At 38.6% G+C, this 24,239-nt stretch overlaps 1 protein-coding gene across 1 annotated transcript in view; it reads left to right on the plus strand.

The window, feature by feature from the left end:
- The window catches only part of Dpm1 (Dolichyl-phosphate mannosyltransferase subunit 1), a 35,621-nt gene that overhangs the window by 1,229 nt on the left and 10,153 nt on the right, over positions 1–24,239 (plus strand). The window contains exon 2 of the mRNA XM_083112917.1: positions 19,468–19,567. Within this exon, the coding sequence (XP_082969043.1) occupies positions 19,468–19,567 (100 nt within the window). The remainder of the gene's footprint in view (positions 1–19,467; positions 19,568–24,239) is intronic.

Here is a 24,239-nt window from a genome sequence, read left to right on the forward strand (position 1 = left end):
GCCGCGATTACGGCCGAATGGGAAGACGTAGCGAAATTTCGTGTACGTGGTGGATACATGATACCTTTTATAACAACATTCAGTAAAAAAAATTGACCTAACACTTTTCCCCGATTTTCACCCACCCCATCGACAACCTATTACGAAATTTCAAAGAAATAACATGGGAAATTACATCATTTTCTCCCCGCAATTACGGCCGAATGGGAAGACGTAGCGAACTTTCGTGTACGTGGTGGATACATGATACCCTTTATAACAATATTCAGTAAAAGAAATGACCTAACACTTTTCCCCGATTTTCACCCACCCCATCGACAACCTATTACGAAATTTCAAAGAAATAACATGGGAAATTACATCATTTTCTCCCCGCGATTACGGCCGAATGGGAAGACGTAGCGAACTTTCATTTACGTGGTGGATACATGATACCCTTTATAACAATATTCAGTAAAAAAAAATTGAGCTAACACTTTTCCCCGATTTTCACCCACCCCATCGACAACCTATTACGAAATTTCAAAGAAATAACATGGGAAATTACATCACTTTCTCGCCGCGATTACTACCGAATCGGAAGACGTAGCGAACTTTCATGTACAGGGTGGATACATGATACCTTTTGTAATAATATTCAGTAAAAAAAATTGACCTAACACTTTTCCACGATTTTCACCCACCCCATCGACAACCTATTACGAAATTTCAAAGAAATAACATGGGAAATTACATCATTCTGTCCCCGCGATTACATCCGAATGGGAAGACGTAGCGAACTTTCATTTACGTGGTGGATACATGATACCCTTTATAACAATATTCAGTAAAAAAAAATTGAGCTAACACTTTTCCCCGATTTTCACCCACCCCATCGACAACCTATTAAGAAATTTCAAAGAAATAACATGGGAAATTACATCACTTTCTCGCCGCGATTACGACCGAATCGGAAGACGTAGCGAACTTTCATGTACAGGGTGGATACATGATACCTTTTGTAATAATATTCAGTAAAGTAAATTGAGCTAACACTTTCCCCCGATTATTGCTCACCCCATCGACAACCTATTACGAAATTTCAAAGAAATAACATGGGAAATTACATCATTTTCTCGCCGCGATTACGACCGAATCGGAAGATGTAGCGAACTTTCATGTACGTGGTGGATACATGATACCTTTTATAACAATATTCATTAAAAAAAATTGAGCTAACACTTTTCCCCGATTTTCACCCACCCCATCGACAACCTATTACGAAATTTCAAAGAAATAACATGGGAAATTACATCACTTTCTCGCCGCGATTACGACCGAATGGGAAGACGTAGCGAACTTTCATGTACAGGGTGGATACATGATACCCTTTATAACAATATTCAGTAAAAAAAATTGAGCTAACACTTTCCCCCGATTATTGCTCACCCCATCGACAACCTATTACGAAATTTCAAAGAAATAACATGGGAAATTACATCATTTTCTCGCCGCGATTACGACCGAATGGGAAGACGTAGCGAACTTTCATGTACAGGGTGGATACATGATACCCTTTATAACAATATGACAGTTCGCTCCGTCTTTCGATTCGGTCGTAGCCGTGGCTAGAAAATCATGTGATTTTCCAATGTAATGATTGATCGATTGCTCGATTGACTGATTTTTGTTTTTAAGTCCACTTTGTGCACAAAAAACTAATTTGGACTGTGATTTGGTGTTTTAAGTCCACTTTATGCACAGTAAGGCTAATCGGGACTGGACCTACAGTTTAAAGTGGTATCCGAACCACTTGTGCCTCCACCGGGTATCGAACCCGGGACCCCTCGATTACAAGGTAATGACGCTACCACTGCGCCATGTGGGAGGCCCTGTAGTCAATTGGGTATGATATACTAATATGATACAACATATTGATTTCTGTATAGCTCTGGGTGTTGCTTTTTGAAAATGTATCTCTTTTTAAACAAACGTCTAGCCTAAAAGGAACTAACTCTCCCCTTGTTATCTTCTCCTGGTTTTGGCAAGTGGGAAAGAGTTTTAACCGTGGCAAGGATCGGAACCCCTGTGGAGCTCTTCTTATCTGTTGGCACAGCATGCCTTCCTGCCGAGTTTCATAGTGGGGCGTAATGAAGGTGAAAATAACCCCATTAATCTGTAAGTGGTCAAAGGTTCCGCCTAAGCATGTGACAAATTCGGAAGAGATAGCACAATTAATCGGATCATGTGAAGGTGCATTGAAATAACTTGTCTGATAAACTTGGACCTCTTTTATCCATCCTCTGCATTTGTTGAATGTATGAAAGAGACTGAAAGTTGGTACGACAAAATGTCGTACTGCGACATACGACAAATATCGCATTCATAATACGTAGGTCAAAATTTTCATCCGACAAAATGTGGCACTATGAACCCTATAAATGAAAGGGACGTTAGTATTTTCCTTTCTTTTATTTTGAGTGCTATTCTTTCTTTAACGGATGCATGATGTCCAAATTGAGGCTACAGTGGTGAAAATATTCATAATTTAAAGATTGATTTTTGTCTCTATCTATGGCGTTACCGCTGTTTTGGCGCAGGTAGGCAGGCTAATCGGAACTGGGCCTACAGTTTAAAAGTGGGATCCGAACCGGATATCTAACCCGAGCCCCCTACAAGGTGACGACGTTACCACTACGACATGAAAGCCTCTGAAAAGTATTTAACTGTTAAGAGAATAATCGTGAATGTTGTTAATTTATTTATTTATTTCTGACAGAGTAGTAACACTTGCAATGAAGGAGCCTCGGGTTCGATTCCCTGTGGAAGCTCGGATGATTTGAATTCTACTTTGAACAATGGGACCAGTTCATATTAGTTTATCTCAGTAAAATTAGGTGGACTGAAAATATAAATTTCAGTTGTTGCCGATCGCAAAAATCCCAAGTAGATCTTGTCACATTACCTACACATTTAACATTGCCACAAAGAAACAAAGCGAATAGCATTGTTTAATTATAAATTATATAAAGGAAAGCTATTGTATTTGCATTCGCACCATGCCAAGAAGCCATCCATGTAAATTGATGCGCTACACTGAGATTAGCACATAAAGGGTCCAGATCAGAAAGAACTATCGCATTGTGGTTTAGAAGTCAGGTAACCAGATCTGTGCTGTCTATCGAACGAGCTGTTTTCTAATGACTTCTTGCTTTTTGTCCAATCAAACAAAAGAAATGCTTCGATTTATTTGACAATTGGAAGATATTTATTTAAAATTAATTTCCTTTTTTACGAATGGACTATGTGGAATGCCATATCACCATCTTGCTGCACCGACAACAGATTCAGTACATTTTCCACCCTTTCATGCTTAAACGCTGTTGGAAATGCCTTTGTTTAAGCATTCAGAATGAATTCCTGTGTCTTGAGATAGGAAACAAGTTTCCCTGAATATGTGTGCTTTCCAACTCGACAACAGCTCAGGTGAATGATACAGTGATTCTTGGAAAAGTCCCCCCTCAGCATTCCAGTTTAATCTTTTCAAAATATGTGCGTCTGAAACAGATTCAGTACATTTTCCACCCTTTCATGCTTAAACGCTGTTGGAAATGCCTTTGTTTAAGCATTCAGAATGAATTCCTGTGTCTTGAGATAGGAAACAAGTTTCCCTGAATATGTGTGCTTTCCAACTCGACAACAGCTCAGGTGAATGATACAGTGATTCTTGGAAAAGTCTCCCCTCAGCATTCCAGTTTAATCTTTTCAAAATATGTGCGTCTGAAAATCCAAGGTACCAAGCTAGACTGACATTGCAAATTTCTTCTGAGCAGGAAGGTATTCTGCCCTGAGCTTGAGCTGTCTGGCATCAAGCTGAATTTCCTAGTAAAGAAGGTAGGGACCATGGCCCGAATCCATGGGAGGGTCCATTGTGGTCACGGGCCCTCCCCTCCGAACTATGAAGTATTTTATTTTTACCCTATAAAAAAAAAATATACGAAAATGACATCTACGATTTCGAAATTTGTAAAAATTTTCATTTTGTCCTTGCATAAATGAGTATGTGTTCCGTCATCAATTTCATATCATTGCTCATCATGATCGTCGCAATTAGACAAACTTGGAAGTAAAGCAAGGCAAAATAAACTAATTCAATGACCCTTACAGCATGACTGTTCTCTTTGTGACACATTTTCGGATCTAACACACACCTCCTTTAAACAATCCTAGTTTCGTGTCTTATCAAACTGAAAATACAAGATGAAGATAAAAGCACAAACATAAAACTAATATAAATAATAATACAGGGGCGGCGCCAGAAATATTCGACCGGGTAGGCAGAAGCTCCATAATGATAGATTAGGGTGAGCAGTACAGGGTTTGTATAACTGACAAATCTATCTGAATGTTTGTAGTAGCAGCGATTGGGTGCCAACATTTGAGAGGCAAGGACAATATACGCAGGGGTGCCCATCCCTCCAAGGCCAATGGCGCATCCCCACAAAAATCATGTCCATGTCATCCGCCCCCCCCCCCCACACACAAATCATATCATTTGCGCCCTGAAACTATATCGTAATCCCTACACCGAAAGTAACTTTTTCCTTAGCTTTTTGTTACAAATGATGCACCTGCTTTAAAATAAGCTGTATTCCAACACTAAGCACTATATTTTAAGAAGTGATGTTACTCATGAATATGGAGAATATCGCTCATGTCTTGTAATGCAGCTATAGATTCAAAATTCACATCCACCTCAGTAAAGCGCCAAACACGTATTGTTGTAACAAACACACTATTGCGAGCGAAGCAAGCAAGAACATTTTTACATCCATTTCTTTGCAGGCTTTCAAGAATATTAATTTAACGGGGTGTCAATACTTTCTTAGGATCCCGGGATATTTAGTCTTTTCCAACTTCTGTTTTGGCACGTTCGGGCTCGAAAACGTGTGGATACCATATCGCTAAATATAGTCTCCAAAATTTAATGTTCAAACTCTCCCTTCACTACAGAAATCACTTGACAATCTAAGATTTAACACTTTATCGAGAGCTTCCTATCTCCCCCTTTAAATTTAATACTCAATCCTACCACAAAAACGTCCATGCCAATTTTAGACTTACTGTTGATATTGAAGACTGGATGTTGCCTCCTCCAAAAAATTAATTCTCAGTCTCCACACCAGAATTTCTTCAACATTCTAAGACAATAGTAATACACAAAAATTGGATACCTTAATGCTCAATGCCCCTCTAACTAAAATACTCGCCATAATCTAAGACTTAGGGTTGAATACTGTCGCCGCCAACGTTTAATTCAGAATACCCCCAAAGAACCCACGTGTCAATTAAGGCCTAATGTATAAGAGTTGGATATTTATCACCCCACCTCCTTCGCACCTTCAATAATGACCTAAACGCTTTCTTTTCTCCATGTAATGGATTAAATATGGTGTATTTTGGGAAAATATATATAAATGTTCAATTTTACATTATTTGAAGGAAAAAAATCCCCAAAGAATTTCGATGGCGCACCCTGCGCCATAATCCCCCCTGTGGGCACCCCTGAATATACGTTTTCTTGGTAGAAAAGGTTTAGCATAAAGAGGCCATAGTGCGGGGGAAAAAAGTGGCAAAATGTGGTTGGGGAACTGCATCCCCCACTTCCCGCTCCACCTAATCGCCGCCACTGAATGTTTGGATTAAAATGAACGTCTTATTAGGAATGATTTAAAACACACACGGAAAACAAATTATTTGTTCAGTGTCCAATAAGTATCCCTAGGCTAATGAAAGGCTATTTTGACAAAATATCACTCGTCATAAGTAATAAACAAGTAAGATTGAGAAATCTGTTCAGAATTTAAGAGATTATTAGCTAAGTTGCTCTTCGTTTTCTGAAGAACTGTCATATTGAACTTGAAATCAAATAACGTATATTCGTATAATTACAATAGATAACTGCGGTCGACCAACAAACGCCCCGCGATCGACGCGTTGGACATGCCTGCTCTATAGCATACTTAAACCCGAAGGTTTATGGCTGCAGCAACACAAGCCTTCCATCTGTCCCTATCCTGGGCAAGATCAATTCATATCTTGCCCACCCGTGCCCACCCGCGTCGCCGTCCCTGTAAAAATATCACTGATAATTACGAAATGTTCCGTCTACTAAATTCGGTCGTAGTCGGGGCGAGAAAATGATGCAATTTTCCAAGGTAAATCGGTGAATCTTCATAACGGGTTGTTGCTGGGGTGATAATAAATAGAAAAAGACGTGTCACCTCTATTTTTTCAACAGAATATTGTTGTACAAGGTATCACGTATCTACCACAAAATGACAGTTCGCTCCGCCTTCCGATTCGGTCATAGTGGGGGCGAGAAAATGACGTAATATTCCAAGGTAAATAGGTGAAATTTCATAATAGATTGTCGATGCGAACCACCACAAAAATGGTATGGCATTTCTGGAAGCATTTATCTAGCATTTTTGCTGAGGAAAATGCTTCACTCTAAAGTGGGCCTAAACCTTACTGTATTATCTTTTCCTGCTCCTGGTTGCAAACACTGGACAAAAGCTGATACTTGACAGATAAGACTCCTGTGTCGTCGTCCTCCGAGGACACCTGCTGGCACCAACAGGGAGAATGAAAAGGAAAGTGATTGAACCGCCTCTGTAATAGGTTCTCGATGCGGTGAGCAATAATCGGGGAAAAATTTTAGCTCAATTTTTTTTACTGAATATTATTACAAAAGGTATCATGTATCCACCCTGTACATGAAAGTTCGCTACGTCTTCCCATTCGGTCGTAATAGCGGCGAGAAAATGATGTAATTTCCCATGTTATTTCTTTGAAATTTCGTAATAGGTTGTCGATGGGGTGGGTGAAAATCGGGGAAAAGTGTTAGGTCAATTTTTTTTACTGAATATTATTACAAAAGGTATCATGTATCCACCCTGTACATGAAAGTTCGCTACGTCTTCCGATTCGGTCGTAATCGCGGCGAGAAAGTGATGTAATTTCCCATGTTATTTCTTTGAAATTTCGTAATAGGTTGTCGATGGGGTGGGTGAAAATCGGGGAAAAGTGTTAGCTCAATTTTTTTTTACTGAATATTGTTATAAAGGGTATCATGTATCCACCACGTAAATGAAAGTTCGCTACGTCTTCCCATTCGGTCGTAATCGCGGGGAGAAAATGATGTAATTTCCCATGTTATTTCTTTGAAATTTCGTAATAGGTTGTCGATGGGGTGAGCAATAATCGGGGAAAAATGTTAGCTCAATTTTCTTTACTGAATATTATTACAAAAGGTATCATGTATCCACCCTGTACATGAAAGTTCGCTACGTCTTCCGATTCGGTCGTAATCGCGGCGAGAAAGTGATGTAATTTCCCATGTTATTTCTTTGAAATTTCGTAATAGGTTGTCGATGGGGTGGGTGAAAATCGGGGAAAAGTGTTAGCTCAATTTTTTTTTACTGAATATTGTTATAAAGGGTATCATGTATCCACCACGTACACGAAAGTTCGCTACGTCTTCCCATTCGGCCGTAATCGCGGGGAGAAAATAATGTAATTTCCCATGTTATTTCTTTGAAATTTCGTAATAGGTTGTCGATGGGGTGGGTGAAAATCGGGGAAAAGTGTTAGGTCAATTTTTTTTACTGAATATTGTTATAAAAGGTATCATGTATCCACCACGTACACGAAAGTTCGCTACGTCTTCCGATTCGGTCGTAATCGCGGCGAGAAAATGATGTAATTTCCCATGTTATTTCTTTGAAATTTCGTAATAGGTTGTCGATGGGGTGGGTGAAAATCGGGGAAAAGTGTTAGCTCAATTTTTTTTTACTGAATATTGTTATAAAGGGTATCATGTATCCACCACGTAAATGAAAGTTCGCTACGTCTTCCCATTCGGCCGTAATCGCGGGGAGAAAATGATGTAATTTCCCATGTTATTTCTTTGAAATTTCGTAATAGGTTGTCGATGGGGTGGGTGAAAATCGGGGAAAAGTGTTAGGTCAATTTTTTTTACTGAATATTGTTATAAAAGGTATCATGTATCCACCACGTACACGAAAGTTCGCTACGTCTTCCCATTCGGCCGTAATCGCGGGGAGAAAATAATGTAATTTCCCATGTTATTTCTTTGAAATTTCGTAATAGGTTGTCGATGGGGTGGGTGTAAATCGGGGAAAAGTGTTAGGTCAATTTTTTTTACTGAATATTGTTATAAAAGGTATCATGTATCCACCACGTACACGAAAGTTCGCTACGTCTTCCGATTCGGTCGTAATCGCGGCGAGAAAATGATGTAATTTCCCATGTTATTTCTTTGAAATTTCGTAATAGGTTGTCGATGGGGTGGGTGAAAATCGGGGAAAAGTGTTAGCTCAATTTTTTTTACTGAATATTGTTATAAAGGGTATCATGTATTCACCCTGTACATGAAAGTTCGCTACGTCTTCCCATTCGGTCGTAATCGCGGCGAGAAAATGATGTAATTTCCCATGTTATTTCTTTGAAATTTCGTAATAGGTTGTCGATGGGGTGAGCAATAATCGGGGAAAAGTGTTAGCTCAATTTTCTTTACTGAATATTATTACAAAAGGTATCATGTATCCACCCTGTACATGAAAGTTCGCTACGTCTTCCGATTCGGTCGTAATCGCGGCGAGAAAGTGATGTAATTTCCCATGTTATTTCTTTGAAATTTCGTAATAGGTTGTCGATGGGGTGAGCAATAATCGGGGAAAAGTGTTAGCTCAATTTTCTTTACTGAATATTATTACAAAAGGTATCATGTATCCACCCTGTACATGAAAGTTCGCTACGTCTTCCGATTCGGTCGTAATCGCGGCGAGAAAGTGATGTAATTTCCCATGTTATTTCTTTGAAATTTCGTAATAGGTTGTCGATGGGGTGGGTGAAAATCGGGGAAAAGTGTTAGCTCAATTTTTTTTTACTGAATATTGTTATAAAGGGTATCATGTATCCACCACGTAAATGAAAGTTCGCTACGTCTTCCCATTCGGCCGTAATCGCGGGGAGAAAATGATGTAATTTCCCATGTTATTTCTTTGAAATTTCGTAATAGGTTGTCGATGGGGTGGGTGAAAATCGGGGAAAAGTGTTAGGTCAATTTTTTTTACTGAATATTGTTATAAAAGGTATCATGTATCCACCACGTACACGAAAGTTCGCTACGTCTTCCCATTCGGCCGTAATCGCGGGGAGAAAATAATGTAATTTCCCATGTTATTTCTTTGAAATTTCGTAATAGGTTGTCGATGGGGTGGGTGAAAATCGGGGAAAAGTGTTAGGTCAATTTTTTTTACTGAATATTGTTATAAAAGGTATCATGTATCCACCACGTACACGAAAGTTCACTGCGTCTTCCCATTCGGTCGTAATCGCGGGGAGAAAATGATGTAATTTTCAATTTTTTTACTTCATATTGTTACACTAAGTATCAGGTATATCCCACGTAAATGACAGTTCACTCCGTCTTGTAATTCTGGCGAGAACATGATATATCGGCTAGAACTTTCTCGAACTTTCTCGTACCCCTGGCGTAATAGGTTGTCGATGGGGTGGGTGAAAATCGGGGAAAAGTCGATGGGGTGGGTGAAAATCGGGGAAAAGTGTTAGGTCAATTTTTTTTACTGAATATTGTTATAAAAGGTATCATGTATCCACCACGTACACGAAAGTTCACTACGTCTTCCCATTCGGTCGTAATCGCGGGGAGAAAATGATGTAATTTTCAATTTTTTTACTTCATATTGTTACACTAAGTATCAGGTATATCCCACGTAAATGACAGTTCACTCCGTCTTGTAATTCTGGCGAAAACATGATATATCGGCTAGAACTTTCTCGAACTTTCTCGTACCCCTGGCGTAATAGGTTGTCGATGGGGTGGGTGAAAATCGGGGAAAAGTCGATGGGGTGGGTGAAAATCGGGGAAAAGTGTTAGGTCAATTTTTTTTACTGAATATTGTTATAAAAGGTATCATGTATCCACCCTGTACATGAAAGTTCGCTACGTCTTCCGATTCGGTCGTAATCGCGGCGAGAAAGTGATGTAATTTCCCATGTTATTTCTTTGAAATTTCGTAATAGGTTGTCGATGGGGTGAGCAATAATCGGGGAAAAGTGTTAGCTCAATTTTCTTTACTGAATATTATTACAAAAGGTATCATGTATCCACCCTGTACATGAAAGTTCGCTACGTCTTCCGATTCGGTCGTAATCGCGGCGAGAAAGTGATGTAATTTCCCATGTTATTTCTTTGAAATTTCGTAATAGGTTGTCGATGGGGTGGGTGAAAATCGGGGAAAAGTGTTAGGTCAATTTTTTTTACTGAATATTGTTTTAAAGGGTATCATGTATCCACCACGTAAATGAAAGTTCGCTACGTCTTCCCATTCGGCCGTAATCGCGGGGAGAAAATGATGTAATTTCCCATGTTATTTCTTTGAAATTTCGTAATAGGTTGTCGATGGGGTGGGTGAAAATCGGGGAAAAGTGTTAGGTCAATTTTTTTTACTGAATATTGTTATAAAGGGTATCATGTATCCACCCTGTACATGAAAGTTCGCTACGTCTTCCCATTCGGTCGTAATCGCGGCGAGAAAATGATGTAATTTCCCATGTTATTTCTTTGAAATTTCGTAATAGGTTGTCGATGGGGTGGGTGAAAATTGGGGAAAAGTGTTAGCTCAATTTTTTTTTACTGAATATTGTTATAAAGGGTATCATGTATCCACCACGGAAATGAAAGTTCGCTACGTCTTCCCATTCGGTCGTAATCGCGGGGAGAAAATGATGTAATTTCCCATGTTATTTCTTTGAAATTTCGTAATAGGTTGTCGATGGGGTGAGCAATAATCGGGGAAAAGTGTTAGCTCAATTTTCTTTACTGAATATTATTACAAAAGGTATCATGTATCCACCCTGTACATGAAAGTTCGCTACGTCTTCCGATTCGGTCGTAATCGCGGCGAGAAAGTGATGTAATTTCCCATGTTATTTCTTTGAAATTTCGTAATAGGTTGTCGATGGGGTGGGTGAAAATCGGGGAAAAGTGTTAGCTCAATTTTTTTTTACTGAATATTGTTATAAAGGGTATCATGTATCCACCACGTACACGAAAGTTCGCTACGTCTTCCCATTCGGCCGTAATCGCGGGGAGAAAATAATGTAATTTCCCATGTTATTTCTTTGAAATTTCGTAATAGGTTGTCGATGGGGTGGGTGAAAATCGGGGAAAAGTGTTAGCTCAATTTTTTTTTACTGAATATTGTTATAAAGGGTATCATGTATCCACCACGTAAATGAAAGTTCGCTACGTCTTCCCATTCGGCCGTAATCGCGGGGAGAAAATGATGTAATTTCCCATGTTATTTCTTTGAAATTTCGTAATAGGTTGTCGATGGGGTGAGCAATAATCGGGGAAAAGTGTTAGCTCAATTTTCTTTACTGAATATTATTACAAAAGGTATCATGTATCCACCCTGTACATGAAAGTTCGCTACGTCTTCCGATTCGGTCGTAATCGCGGCGAGAAAGTGATGTAATTTCCCATGTTATTTCTTTGAAATTTCGTAATAGGTTGTCGATGGGGTGAGCAATAATCGGGGAAAAGTGTTAGCTCAATTTTCTTTACTGAATATTATTACAAAAGGTATCATGTATCCACCCTGTACATGAAAGTTCGCTACGTCTTCCGATTCGGTCGTAATCGCGGCGAGAAAGTGATGTAATTTCCCATGTTATTTCTTTGAAATTTCGTAATAGGTTGTCGATGGGGTGGGTGAAAATCGGGGAAAAGTGTTAGCTCAATTTTTTTTTACTGAATATTGTTATAAAGGGTATCATGTATCCACCACGTACACGAAAGTTCGCTACGTCTTCCCATTCGGCCGTAATCGCGGGGAGAAAATAATGTAATTTCCCATGTTATTTCTTTGAAATTTCGTAATAGGTTGTCGATGGGGTGGGTGAAAATCGGGGAAAAGTGTTAGCTCAATTTTTTTTTACTGAATATTGTTATAAAGGGTATCATGTATCCACCACGTAAATGAAAGTTCGCTACGTCTTCCCATTCGGCCGTAATCGCGGGGAGAAAATGATGTAATTTCCCATGTTATTTCTTTGAAATTTCTTAATAGGTTGTCGATGGGGTGAGCAATAATCGGGGAAAAGTGTTAGCTCAATTTTCTTTACTGAATATTATTACAAAAGGTATCATGTATCCACCCTGTACATGAAAGTTCGCTACGTCTTCCGATTCGGTCGTAATCGCGGCGAGAAAGTGATGTAATTTCCCATGTTATTTCTTTGAAATTTCGTAATAGGTTGTCGATGGGGTGAGCAATAATCGGGGAAAAGTGTTAGCTCAATTTTCTTTACTGAATATTATTACAAAAGGTATCATGTATCCACCCTGTACATGAAAGTTCGCTACGTCTTCCGATTCGGTCGTAATCGCGGCGAGAAAGTGATGTAATTTCCCATGTTATTTCTTTGAAATTTCGTAATAGGTTGTCGATGGGGTGGGTGAAAATCGGGGAAAAGTGTTAGGTCAATTTTTTTTACTGAATATTGTTATAAAGGGTATCATGTATCCACCACGTAAATGAAAGTTCGCTACGTCTTCCCATTCGGCCGTAATCGCGGGGAGAAAATGATGTAATTTCCCATGTTATTTCTTTGAAATTTCGTAATAGGTTGTCGATAGGGTGGGTGAAAATCGGGGAAAAGTGTTAGGTCAATTTTTTTTACTGAATATTGTTATAAAGGGTATCATGTATCCACCCTGTACATGAAAGTTCGCTACGTCTTCCCATTCGGTCGTAATCGCGGCGAGAAAATGATGTAATTTCCCATGTTATTTCTTTGAAATTTCGTAATAGGTTGTCGATGGGGTGGGTGAAAATTGGGGAAAAGTGTTAGCTCAATTTTTTTTTACTGAATATTGTTATAAAGGGTATCATCTATCCACCACGTACATGAAAGTTCGCTACGTCTTCCGATTCGGTCGTAATCGCGGGGAGAAAATGATGTAATTTCCCATGTTATTTCTTTGAAATTTCGTAATAGGTTGTCGATGGGGTGAGCAATAATCGGGGAAAAGTGTTAGCTCAATTTTCTTTACTGAATATTATTACAAAAGGTATCATGTATCCACCCTGTACATGAAAGTTCGCTACGTCTTCCGATTCGGTCGTAATCGCGGCGAGAAAGTGATGTAATTTCCCATGTTATTTCTTTGAAATTTCGTAATAGGTTGTCGATGGGGTGGGTGAAAATCGGGGAAAAGTGTTAGCTCAATTTTTTTTTACTGAATATTGTTATAAAGGGTATCATGTATCCACCACGTAAATGAAAGTTCGCTACGTCTTCCCATTCGGCCGTAATCGCGGGGAGAAAATGATGTAATTTCCCATGTTATTTCTTTGAAATTTCGTAATAGGTTGTCGATGGGGTGGGTGAAAATCGGGGAAAAGTGTTAGGTCAATTTTTTTTACTGAATATTGTTATAAAAGGTATCATGTATCCACCACGTACACGAAAGTTCGCTACGTCTTCCCATTCGGCCGTAATCGCGGGGAGAAAATAATGTAATTTCCCATGTTATTTCTTTGAAATTTCGTAATAGGTTGTCGATGGGGTGGGTGAAAATTGGGGAAAAGTGTTAGCTCAATTTTTTTTTACTGAATATTGTTATAAAGGGTATCATGTATCCACCACGTAAATAAAAGTTCGCTACGTCTTCCCATTCGGATGTAATCGCGGGGACAAAATGATGTAATTTCCCATGTTATTTCTTTGAAATTTCGTAATAGGTTGTCGATGGGGTGGGTGAAAATCGTGGAAAAGTGTTAGGTCAATTTTTTTTACTGAATATTGTTATAAAAGGTATCATGTATCCACCACGTACATGAAAGTTCGCTACGTCTTCCGATTCGGTCGTAATCGCGGCGAGAAAGTGATGTAATTTCCCATGTTATTTCTTTGAAATTTCGTAATAGGTTGTCGATGGGGTGAGCAATAATCGGGGAAAAGTGTTAGCTCAATTTTCTTTACTGAATATTATTACAAAAGGTATCATGTATCCACCCTGTACATGAAAGTTCGCTACGTCTTCCGATTCGGTCGTAATCGCGGCGAGAAAGTGATGTAATTTCCCATGTTATTTCTTTAAAATTTCGTAATAGGTTGTCGATGGGGTGGGTGAAAATCGGGGAAAAGTGTTAGCTCAATTTTTTTTTACTGAATATTGTTATAAAGGGTATCATGTATCCACCACGTAAATGAAAGTTCGCTACGTCTTCCCATTCGGCCGTAATCGCGGGGAGAAAATGATGTAATTTCCCATGTTATTTCTTTGAAATTTCGTAATAGGTTGTCGATGGGGTGGGTGAAAATCGTGGAAAAGTGTTAGGTCAATTTTTTTTTACTGAATATTGTTATAAAAGGTATCATGTATCCACCACGAACATGAAAGTTCGCTACGTCTTCCGATTCGGTCGTAATCGCGGGGAGAAAATGATGTAATTTCCCATGTTATTTCTTTGAAATTTCGTAATAGGTTGTCGATGGGGTGAGCAATAATCGGGGAAAAGTGTTAGCTCAATTTTCTTTACTGAATATTATTACAATAGGTATCATGTATCCACCCTGTACATGAAAGTTCGCTACGTCTTCCGATTCGGTCGTAATCGCGGCGAGAAAGTGATGTAATTTCCCATGTTATTTCTTTAAAATTTCGTAATAGGTTGTCGATGGGGTGGGTGAAAATCGGGGAAAAGTGTTAGCTCAATTTTTTTTTACTGAATATTGTTATAAAGGGTATCATGTATCCACCACGTAAATGAAAGTTCGCTACGTCTTCCCATTCGGTCGTAATCGCGGGGAGAAAATGATGTAATTTCCCATGTTATTTCTTTGAAATTTCGTAATAGGTTGTCGATGGGGTGGGTGAAAATCGTGGAAAAGTGTTAGGTCAATTTTTTTTACTGAATATTGTTATAAAAGGTATCATGTATCCACCACGTACATGAAAGTTCGCTACGTCTTCCGATTCGGTCGTAATCGCGGGGAGAAAATGATGTAATTTCCCATGTTATTTCTTTGAAATTTCGTAATAGGTTGTCGATGGGGTGAGCAATAATCGGGGAAAAGTGTTAGCTCAATTTTCTTTACTGAATATTATTACAAAAGGTATCATGTATCCACCCTGTACATGAAAGTTCGCTACGTCTTCCGATTCGGTCGTAATCGCGGCGAGAAAGTGATGTAATTTCCCATGTTATTTCTTTGAAATTTCGTAATAGGTTGTCGATGGGGTGGGTGAAAATCGGGGAAAAGTGTTAGCTCAATTTTTTTTTACTGAATATTGTTATAAAGGGTATCATGTATCCACCACGTAAATGAAAGTTCGCTACGTCTTCCCATTCGGCCGTAATCGCGGGGAGAAAATGATGTAATTTCCCATGTTATTTCTTTGAAATTTCGTAATAGGTTGTCGATGGGGTGGGTGAAAATCGGGGAAAAGTGTTAGGTCAATTTTTTTTACTGAATATTGTTATAAAAGGTATCATGTATCCACCACGTACACGAAAGTTCGCTACGTCTTCCCATTCGGCCGTAATCGCGGGGAGAAAATAATGTAATTTCCCATGTTATTTCTTTGAAATTTCGTAATAGGTTGTCGATGGGGTGGGTGAAAATCGGGGAAAAGTGTTAGGTCAATTTTTTTTACTGAATATTGTTATAAAAGGTATCATGTATCCACCACGTACACGAAAGTTCACTGCGTCTTCCCATTCGGTCGTAATCGCGGGGAGAAAATGATGTAATTTTCAATTTTTTTACTTCATATTGTTACACTAAGTATCAGGTATATCCCACGTAAATGACAGTTCACTCCGTCTTGTAATTCTGGCGAGAACATGATATATCGGCTAGAACTTTCTCGAACTTTCTCGTACCCCTGGCGTAATAGGTTGTCGATGGGGTGGGTGAAAATCGGGGAAAAGTCGATGGGGTGGGTGAAAATCGGGGAAAAGTGTTAGGTCAATTTTTTTTACTGAATATTGTTATAAAAGGTATCATGTATCCACCACGTACACGAAAGTTCACTACGTCTTCCCATTCGGTCGTAATCGCGGGGAGAAAATGATGTAATTTTCAATTTTTTTACTTCATATTGTTACACTAAGTATCAGGTATATCCCACGTAAATGACAGTTCACTCCGTCTTGTAATTCTGGCGAAAACATGATATATCGGCTAGAACTTTCTCGAACTTTCTCGTACCCCTGGCGTAATAGGTTGTCGATGGGGTGGGTGAAAATCGGGGAAAAGTCGATGGGGTGGGTGAAAATCGGGGAAAAGTGTTAGGTCAATTTTTTTTACTGAATATTGTTATAAAAGGTATCATGTATCCACCACGTACACGAAAGTTCACTACGTCTTCCCATTCGGTCGTAATCGCGGGGAGAAAATGATGTAATTTTCAATTTTTTTACTTCATATTGTTACACTAAGTATCAGGTATATCCCACGTAAATGACAGTTCACTCCGTCTTGTAATTGTGGCGAAAACATGATATATCGGCTAGAACTTTCTCGTACCCCTGGCAACCTTGAGCGCGCCGATGGCCTGCAGCGGTTTCCTGGTTGTCGATGGATTCCGGTGTCGCTAACATATAGAACGTCTTGCACTTTACAAAATAATGTGTCAGGAAGATAAGTTCTGCTGTCTACTAAAAGCTACGGTAACGGTTCCGATTGTTTTATGATTTCTCCTAGCACAAAGACTAATTATTGTAGAATTTTGGAAATCATTGTCACATGAAATTTGAATCTTCCTTAAAGTAATGAGCACCGTTTGGACTCGAAAAAAAGTTATTTATGTTGAAAAAAACAACTTGAAAATTACCTTACGCACTTTTCATGGACAAGATATTCTCCGTCGACAAGCGACAGTAAATATCGTAGAAGCATGGGAATGAATGTAGAAGTAAATCGGAATCTTAGTATAATGCATTTAGGGACTTTTATGTTAGTGCTAAGGGAACCAAACCTAACCTAACCACGAAAGCATATATTGAACAAAATCTTAAGTAATCGCTAAAACTCTGCAGTATGTGTTAACAGACATACATCGAAATCGAACCATGTAAAAATTGCATTCGTTTCGGTGTATCATTTATTTACTACAAAAAAATCTCATACAATTCATTTCCTTAGCTATAGATCCACAAAAAAACGTGTATTAGTTGAGATTTGGTCCTGTTTTTCATCATGTACCAACTGTAACTGTCCTTTTATAACTATAATCTGTGTTGTTTTCATCTTTATATAAATTGTATTAGTGTTGTTTTACTATTTTTTATGTAGCATAACCTTATAATTTAGATACTTAATTATAAGAATGACCTGTTCAATATCATTGTACATTCTGTACTATAGATGATCAAACGAACGGAATAAATCTTAACTTATCTAGCTTTTCAACACCGAAGAGCATGACACCTAGGGTGAAAAAGTGCACTGAAAACGATTGTACCAGTTTCATAGATCGGAGACACATTAAAATCGGATATTTTGTGTTTCGCATGGATTGTACTTACCAATTGTGTATTGTGGAACATAGTTCAAGGTGCCATTATGCTTTTTACACGAAAACAAACACAATTATTCACATAGAGAGTCATTTTTGTTATTCCTTTTGTCGCTTCCTTAACACACAATATGGCGGGCAAAACTTGACTGCTGTAGTGAGTATGCAGTGTTTACAACCTTCTTCACCGAAAAATACCTAATATCGTGTTCGTCACGTGTGCAAATTGTACATTATGCACGGATAGCTGACGTATAGCCCCACGAACCATTCCGAGGTATGACTTAAGATGACCGGACCCCTCTCCGATTTTCTTCATTTTTGACCTACTTACTAATTGAGGCCTGCTAATAACGAATCTGAAGTTAAACTTTGTCGGAAAAGTCTAGAAATTGCAAAATAATTGAGAACCATTGATGCTAGCCCCACGAATCATTGGCGCTAGCCCCACGAACCATTGACGTGTGGTTAGGTTAGGCAAATATAGTTAAAATTTAGTGTCGTGGTAGTATCAGGAATATATATATATATATATTTCCTTGTGAAACAAAAAATTTCACGAAAATAGACTGTTTCCATTCCGAAAACTAACGCCTTATTTTAGCTTATTTTGCAATTTCTAAAAGTTTCCGACAACTTTTAACTTCAGATTCGTGATTAGGAGGCCTCAATTAGTGAGTATGCCAAATATGAAGAAAATCGGAGAGGGGTCTGGTCATCTTAAGTCGTTCCCATTCCGATAAGGTTAGGTTAGGCAAGCATAGTTACAAAAAGGGGAATTGGAAACACTGACAGGGGGTTACGTCTTCAAACATACGCAGCATCCAGTTCATGTAGGGAAAGCAATGGCAATTGTGCGTCGGTGAGATATTTCTCTTGAAAAATACATGATTTCCCGGTCAAATAGATTCCACGAAAGAAGAAAATACCTCGACGAACGTTGGAAACTTTAGAGAAACTCATTTCCGTAACTAGTTTCTTCTGTAAAATTGAAGAAATGTGTCTCCGATGTATGAAACTGTTACCAAAACGATTTAGTGTAGTGAACTAGTGGAATGAGCCCAAGTACGTACGATAAATGTCAATCCTATGTAACCCATCTCAACAGAAATAAATAGTGCATCATACTGTCTTCTTTTTTAATTACTGGCCAGTTGTGTACCTGGGGGAGGGGGGGGGTTTACTTTTGCTCGTTATCTCTGAAAGTGCAGGAAAATATGGCAAAAAATATGACAGACTAAAATAAGACATAACCCCCCCCCCCTTTCGAAAATCTTGGGACACACCACTGTTACTGGCCCAACAGAAACCATAAATTACAGGGATCTTAGGTCCCGAGGCATCATCATCATATCCAGCAGTTGTTTATTTTTCATGAAATAACATTGTATACAAGTACATAAGATATGCAGTAGTTCTAAGGTAACCTAACCTACTCTAAATGTGTTGAAGGATTAACTACTTACTATTTTACCAACAAGAATATGAGAACAGAAATCATCCATAACATGCTCATAAGTTATAACAATGCTGATCTATGGATAACCAATCGAGAATTGGCTGTATTACAGGTTTGTTTCATTCCTGGTGGAGGCAGTGAAGTGGTTCAGATCCGACTTTAAACTGTAGGTCTATATTTGCCTAAATCATGGCCAACTGTAGTGAAGTGACAACTTACTATGAAACATCTACGCATAAATGCATAGGAAAAAAAGACACAATAAGTGTACTACTACATACTAAAATTGAATATTGAAAGTAAATGTTTTAGATGTAATAATGTTATTAGTGAAAGGTTTTGTATGTGTGTGTGATTATATAAATGTTACGTTCTGTTCTAGTGGTTTTGACTATGAAATCATTGTTATTGATGATGGCAGTCCAGATGGAACTTTAGAGGCTGCTAAAGAACTGCAAAGTATATATGGAAATGATAAGATAGTAAGTAGAATATTTTAAAGTTATTGTTTTTTTAATTAGAATCCATACCAACATTATTACTAACACTGCATGCATGCATAACCACATACATAATTATAATTTTCCCCATACAGTAACATTTGTGTATATAAAGGGTGGGCACAAAGTCGTTTTTCCCCAAATATTTGATTTCTCGTGGAATCAAGTAAGAACAATTTCTTATTGGTGGTCGAGGATATCAGATATGGGAAGAAAGATCACACTAACATCCCTCTGCCGAAGTTTTGTGAATCACTTAGAAAAAAATTATTTCGGGGAATAACAACAACTACTGTTAGAGTTGGAAGTGCTAGGGGCAAAATCAGTTTCTTGGGGGGGGCGAGTGTTCCTTACATGGCTTTTCTCACATTTATCTCAAATTGTAACCCCCCCACACATTGTTCGCTTTATATCAGACTCAGTGGCGTACGCAAGGGGGGGGGGTTACGGGGTTTAAACCCCCCCCTTGAGCTTGTGAAATATTATGAAAAATGCTGAAAAAAATTAAATGACCAATTTTTCACAGTCAAAGATCTGGGACAATAATATTGCTATTACTACTTCTAGTACTACTACTACTACTACTATTACTAATAATAATAATATAATAATAATTTGAGTTATTATTTCCATGCAGCATGGAGAAAAGCACAGCATTCCAAACACACGCGTCTTTCAGAGTGATGCCTTGAAAATAAACACGAGTTTATGAGGTTAGGTTAGGGTAACTATGATTTAAAAGAGAAAAAGTTTTTTTTCTATCTCAGTTGCAACAATGTTCAACACACTGGCGTACGCAGGATTATTTTTTCAGGAGGGGCTGGAATAGTAAATGTGAATAGCAAATGGCTTCGATTTGGAGGGCAGTATGCATAATAAAATATTTCGTATTTTTGGAGCTTTTCAGTCTATTAAAATTGTATTCAAAGACAAAAATGGTAATCGGGATTCACTTTAAAAGAGGTTTCGCATTTACACATTTTGATTTTCTTAAAGTTCTTAACGGATTTTTATTTGAAAATTCTGATTTTATCAAAATTTGGGTAGGGGCTGGAACACCGTCGGCCACCCCTCTACGTACGCCAGTGTTCAACGAACATGTATTTTTTTTTTGTGTGTGAACAATGAGAATTAACTAAAGAAAGTTCTTGGTTCGTTGTTAGATTCTAATGTATAGACAAAGGCTAGGCGGACAAGAATACAGTCACCAGTCTGCCTTCCCATTGTATTATTTACCGCAGCACATTTGAATGTCTCTCTTTAAAATGTCTCACCTTGTTGACTAGACAATTATTAAAACGACAATAAGCTTAACTATTGTAAAATGTTTTGTTGTTAAGAACAGCGAGATAATCCAGATGTGAATTATCGAAGACCTTTATTCGGGGAAAAAGCCAGAAAATATTCAACCAATTTCGGGAATCGAATCCGGATCTTCCGCATGATTGTCACTTGTCAGACGCTCTACCGACCAGATCACCGCAGCTCCTTGGATGAGTTCCATACTTTGATTATTTCAATTTATTTTAATATATTTTCTTGTATTTATGGATCTTCTTCACCATTGAAATGTCTCAATTATTTCGTAACAAAGAAACAAAACAATGCTCCCAGGATTTGATAAAAATCGAATGACTAGAAAGTAATTTCGTTCTATTGTTTTCATAAATACTATATTTATGTAGATCTCTACTACTTAATAGTAGTAGTAGTGGTATTTGTACTATTATTAGTATTAATTCAGCTAATTAATTATAAGTATTATTAATTAATTGTGATTATTATTATTTAATTAAAGTATAATAAAACAATGGTAATGTGAATTTAGAAAAAAGTTTTAGAAATAACACCCCCCTTGATGAAATCCTGCGTACGCTACTGATCAGACTATTTTCGATTTGGTGCTGCCACCTGGCATATCATGCTGGAACTATGGGTCTGCTGGCGGGAGCAGTGTTGTGTCTGACCTTGTAGGTGCGTGAGTGTTGGTAGTGAATGTTATCAAATGGCGCCGAAAATCAACCGGTATTGGGAGGGTTACGTAATGGCCCTTTTCCATGCTAAGTTTTCATACGTACGCATTGTGAAACAGTGTCGGGAGAATGGGTTAACACTCGGGGTGACTACTGCGAAAGCTATTGTGGCCAGTTATACACAACAGGTTCTCCTTGCGAAACATTCACCCATGAAAACCAACAGGAGAAGGGCTGCAAGCAAAGTGTCACATTCGGGCGATCACATACAGTGACATTGACGGCAAGGGGTGCAGCAACTTTGTTCGTCAGTGCAGGGAAAGTTTCCCTCGTGGCTTTATGGTTGTGACGGGATTCGGATATGAGGGTAAGTTGATGATACGCAAGGTGGACAAAAACGTGAAGGTGAATGCCAGATACTTCAAAGACTCCATTCTGACACCTATCTATCGGAGAGACATCCCACAATTGTATGGAATGGATGCGAACCAGGTGATGATCCATATGGACAAGGCTTCGAGTCATACCACCAGAACACCACTACTTTTTATCAGGAAATGGCAGAGGAATTAGGAATTTGTGTCATTCCGTTTGAAGACATTCCTGTGAAAAGCCCAGATGCCAGTCCAATAGATTTTTGTGCATTTGGACTGTTGAAACGACATCTTCAACATCGCCGCCCACGCACCCTGGATGGTCTATGGAACGCTTGCAGGGAGGAGTGGGACAGAATTCCCATGCCTGTCCTGCGCCGGAGCTTGCTGCAATGGAAACTGCGATGCCGGGCGATAGTCCACAATGCTGGGGGTTCAATAGAACATGATCGGTGGTGGCGGCACGGTATCTCTTAAGGTGAGTACCCGTCAAAAATGGTCGGATATAAAGCAAACAACCCTGTATTACCGTTTGACAACATTCTTTCTAACAATTTTTTTTAGCAAAAGGAATACATCTAAGTTGTCAAATTGTACTCAAAAGGTTGGTGGTTGCAGATTTCAAGGATTTTCATTGACTTTAATGCCACAAGAATTGCAATGTTTTTTTAAAAGTTACAATAAATAAATAAAAAAAACTGTCTCTTCATTTACAAGTTTACAGTTTACCGTGATTAACCCCTCTCCCTCCTCTCTTTTACGCTTCAGTGACAGGATAAAATGTGCATTGAAGAAGGTGCACAAATGTCTGATTTAACATCCTATGGCTGTGAAAAGCAGTCCCACCCTCCCATATCTTGATAAAAGGCTAATGAGTCCTCTTGTTCTAGGTCAGAGAGACTTTAAGTAATAGTATAGTTATTTACCAGTACTCCACAATTCTTTTTTTAGCTAGCTATATCTAAGGAAAGAATTCCCTTTTCATTCAATCATGGAATCTCCATACTTTATTATTTTATTAAACATTTTTTAATTTTTTAAACAGAACAGGTTTGCCAGGCAATTGTATTTTAAGGGACTGCCCCTTAACCCGCAATCGGTCGCGGAGGAGCACCTTGCTCACTTTAAATTTTAATGAAGTGCCATTGTAACAGTATTTAAAATATTGGCCTGTGGTGCTCACTAGCTGACTTATAGAGTTTCACGAGCGACGTGATCACATTTTTATGAGATAACGTAAACAACATTATTAGAGAAACCATTGTTGTGGAAATAGTGTTGTCAGAGTGAGCGCCGAGCTCACATGCAACTGATTACATTATATAGTTTTTCATTTACATTTGTGCCTTATTTAGTCAATAGTGAGTTTCATACCTATATGTTCTTGTAGTGTTAATAGAAAATTCGAAAAGTGTCGCAGTTATTTTATATCATATCAGATTTCTGGAGATCAGCTGGAACTACCTCAGAGGAACATGTGCTTTTTGATAAGGGCATGCGATACAGTTTCCACGGAAGTCTTCCCAAGCTCTTCCGTTCATGGCAGTGTGCCAACTTATCTCTCTTGGATCCAGATCTAGCTCTTTGGTGCTCTCGTCCGGCTGTGAACTGGGATGCCCACCCCCCGTGCCCCACTATGGTGCCATCACTGGTTCCGGCCCACAGACCAACTTTTGTCATAATTATACATTTTGCATGTGACGTGATATTGTTATATTGGCTGCGTCGCCCCACTCCCTCTTATCTACCCAGCTACTTCTTTATAGCGCAATGTTTGATGTGAAATTGACATAATATTGTTATCAGGGAATTCTTTATTTTCGATTTCATACCACCATCGGTGGATTAATGAGATGGGCGATGCCACCAGATCTAGATGTTGAAAACTAAGAATAAATTGTCATCAAATTAGAGTTAACGATAATAGCAGTGCCCCCACCCCTTTGACAACTAACATTACCGTAGAATGAACTTTATCCAGCCTTCGTAAATCTAGTTCCATGAAAGTCAGTTTTAACTTCATTTAAGGTGAAATTTAGTTCTTTTATGCGCACCAAGTTTGGCAACACTGCCAGGAAGCAAGGAAAACAGCATTGATCATATGGGAGTATGATTTGATTCGTTCTCTTGGGAATATAAAACTTCCAATGGAATAGAAAGAGAAGTTAACGGGAAGAGGGCACTTTGAAGATGGTTTACACCAGCTGAAAAGTCAAAACTTCCATTTGATTAGCCGTAACTTGATGTTGAAGTTGTTTCCCCATAAGGAATACATGGGATTCCGTAAATTCTTATTCATCATATTTT

Source organism: Lepisma saccharinum, chromosome 27, assembly GCF_977018435.1.
Source record: "Lepisma saccharinum chromosome 27, izLepSacc3.1, whole genome shotgun sequence".
NCBI lineage: Eukaryota > Metazoa > Arthropoda > Insecta > Zygentoma > Lepismatidae > Lepisma > Lepisma saccharinum.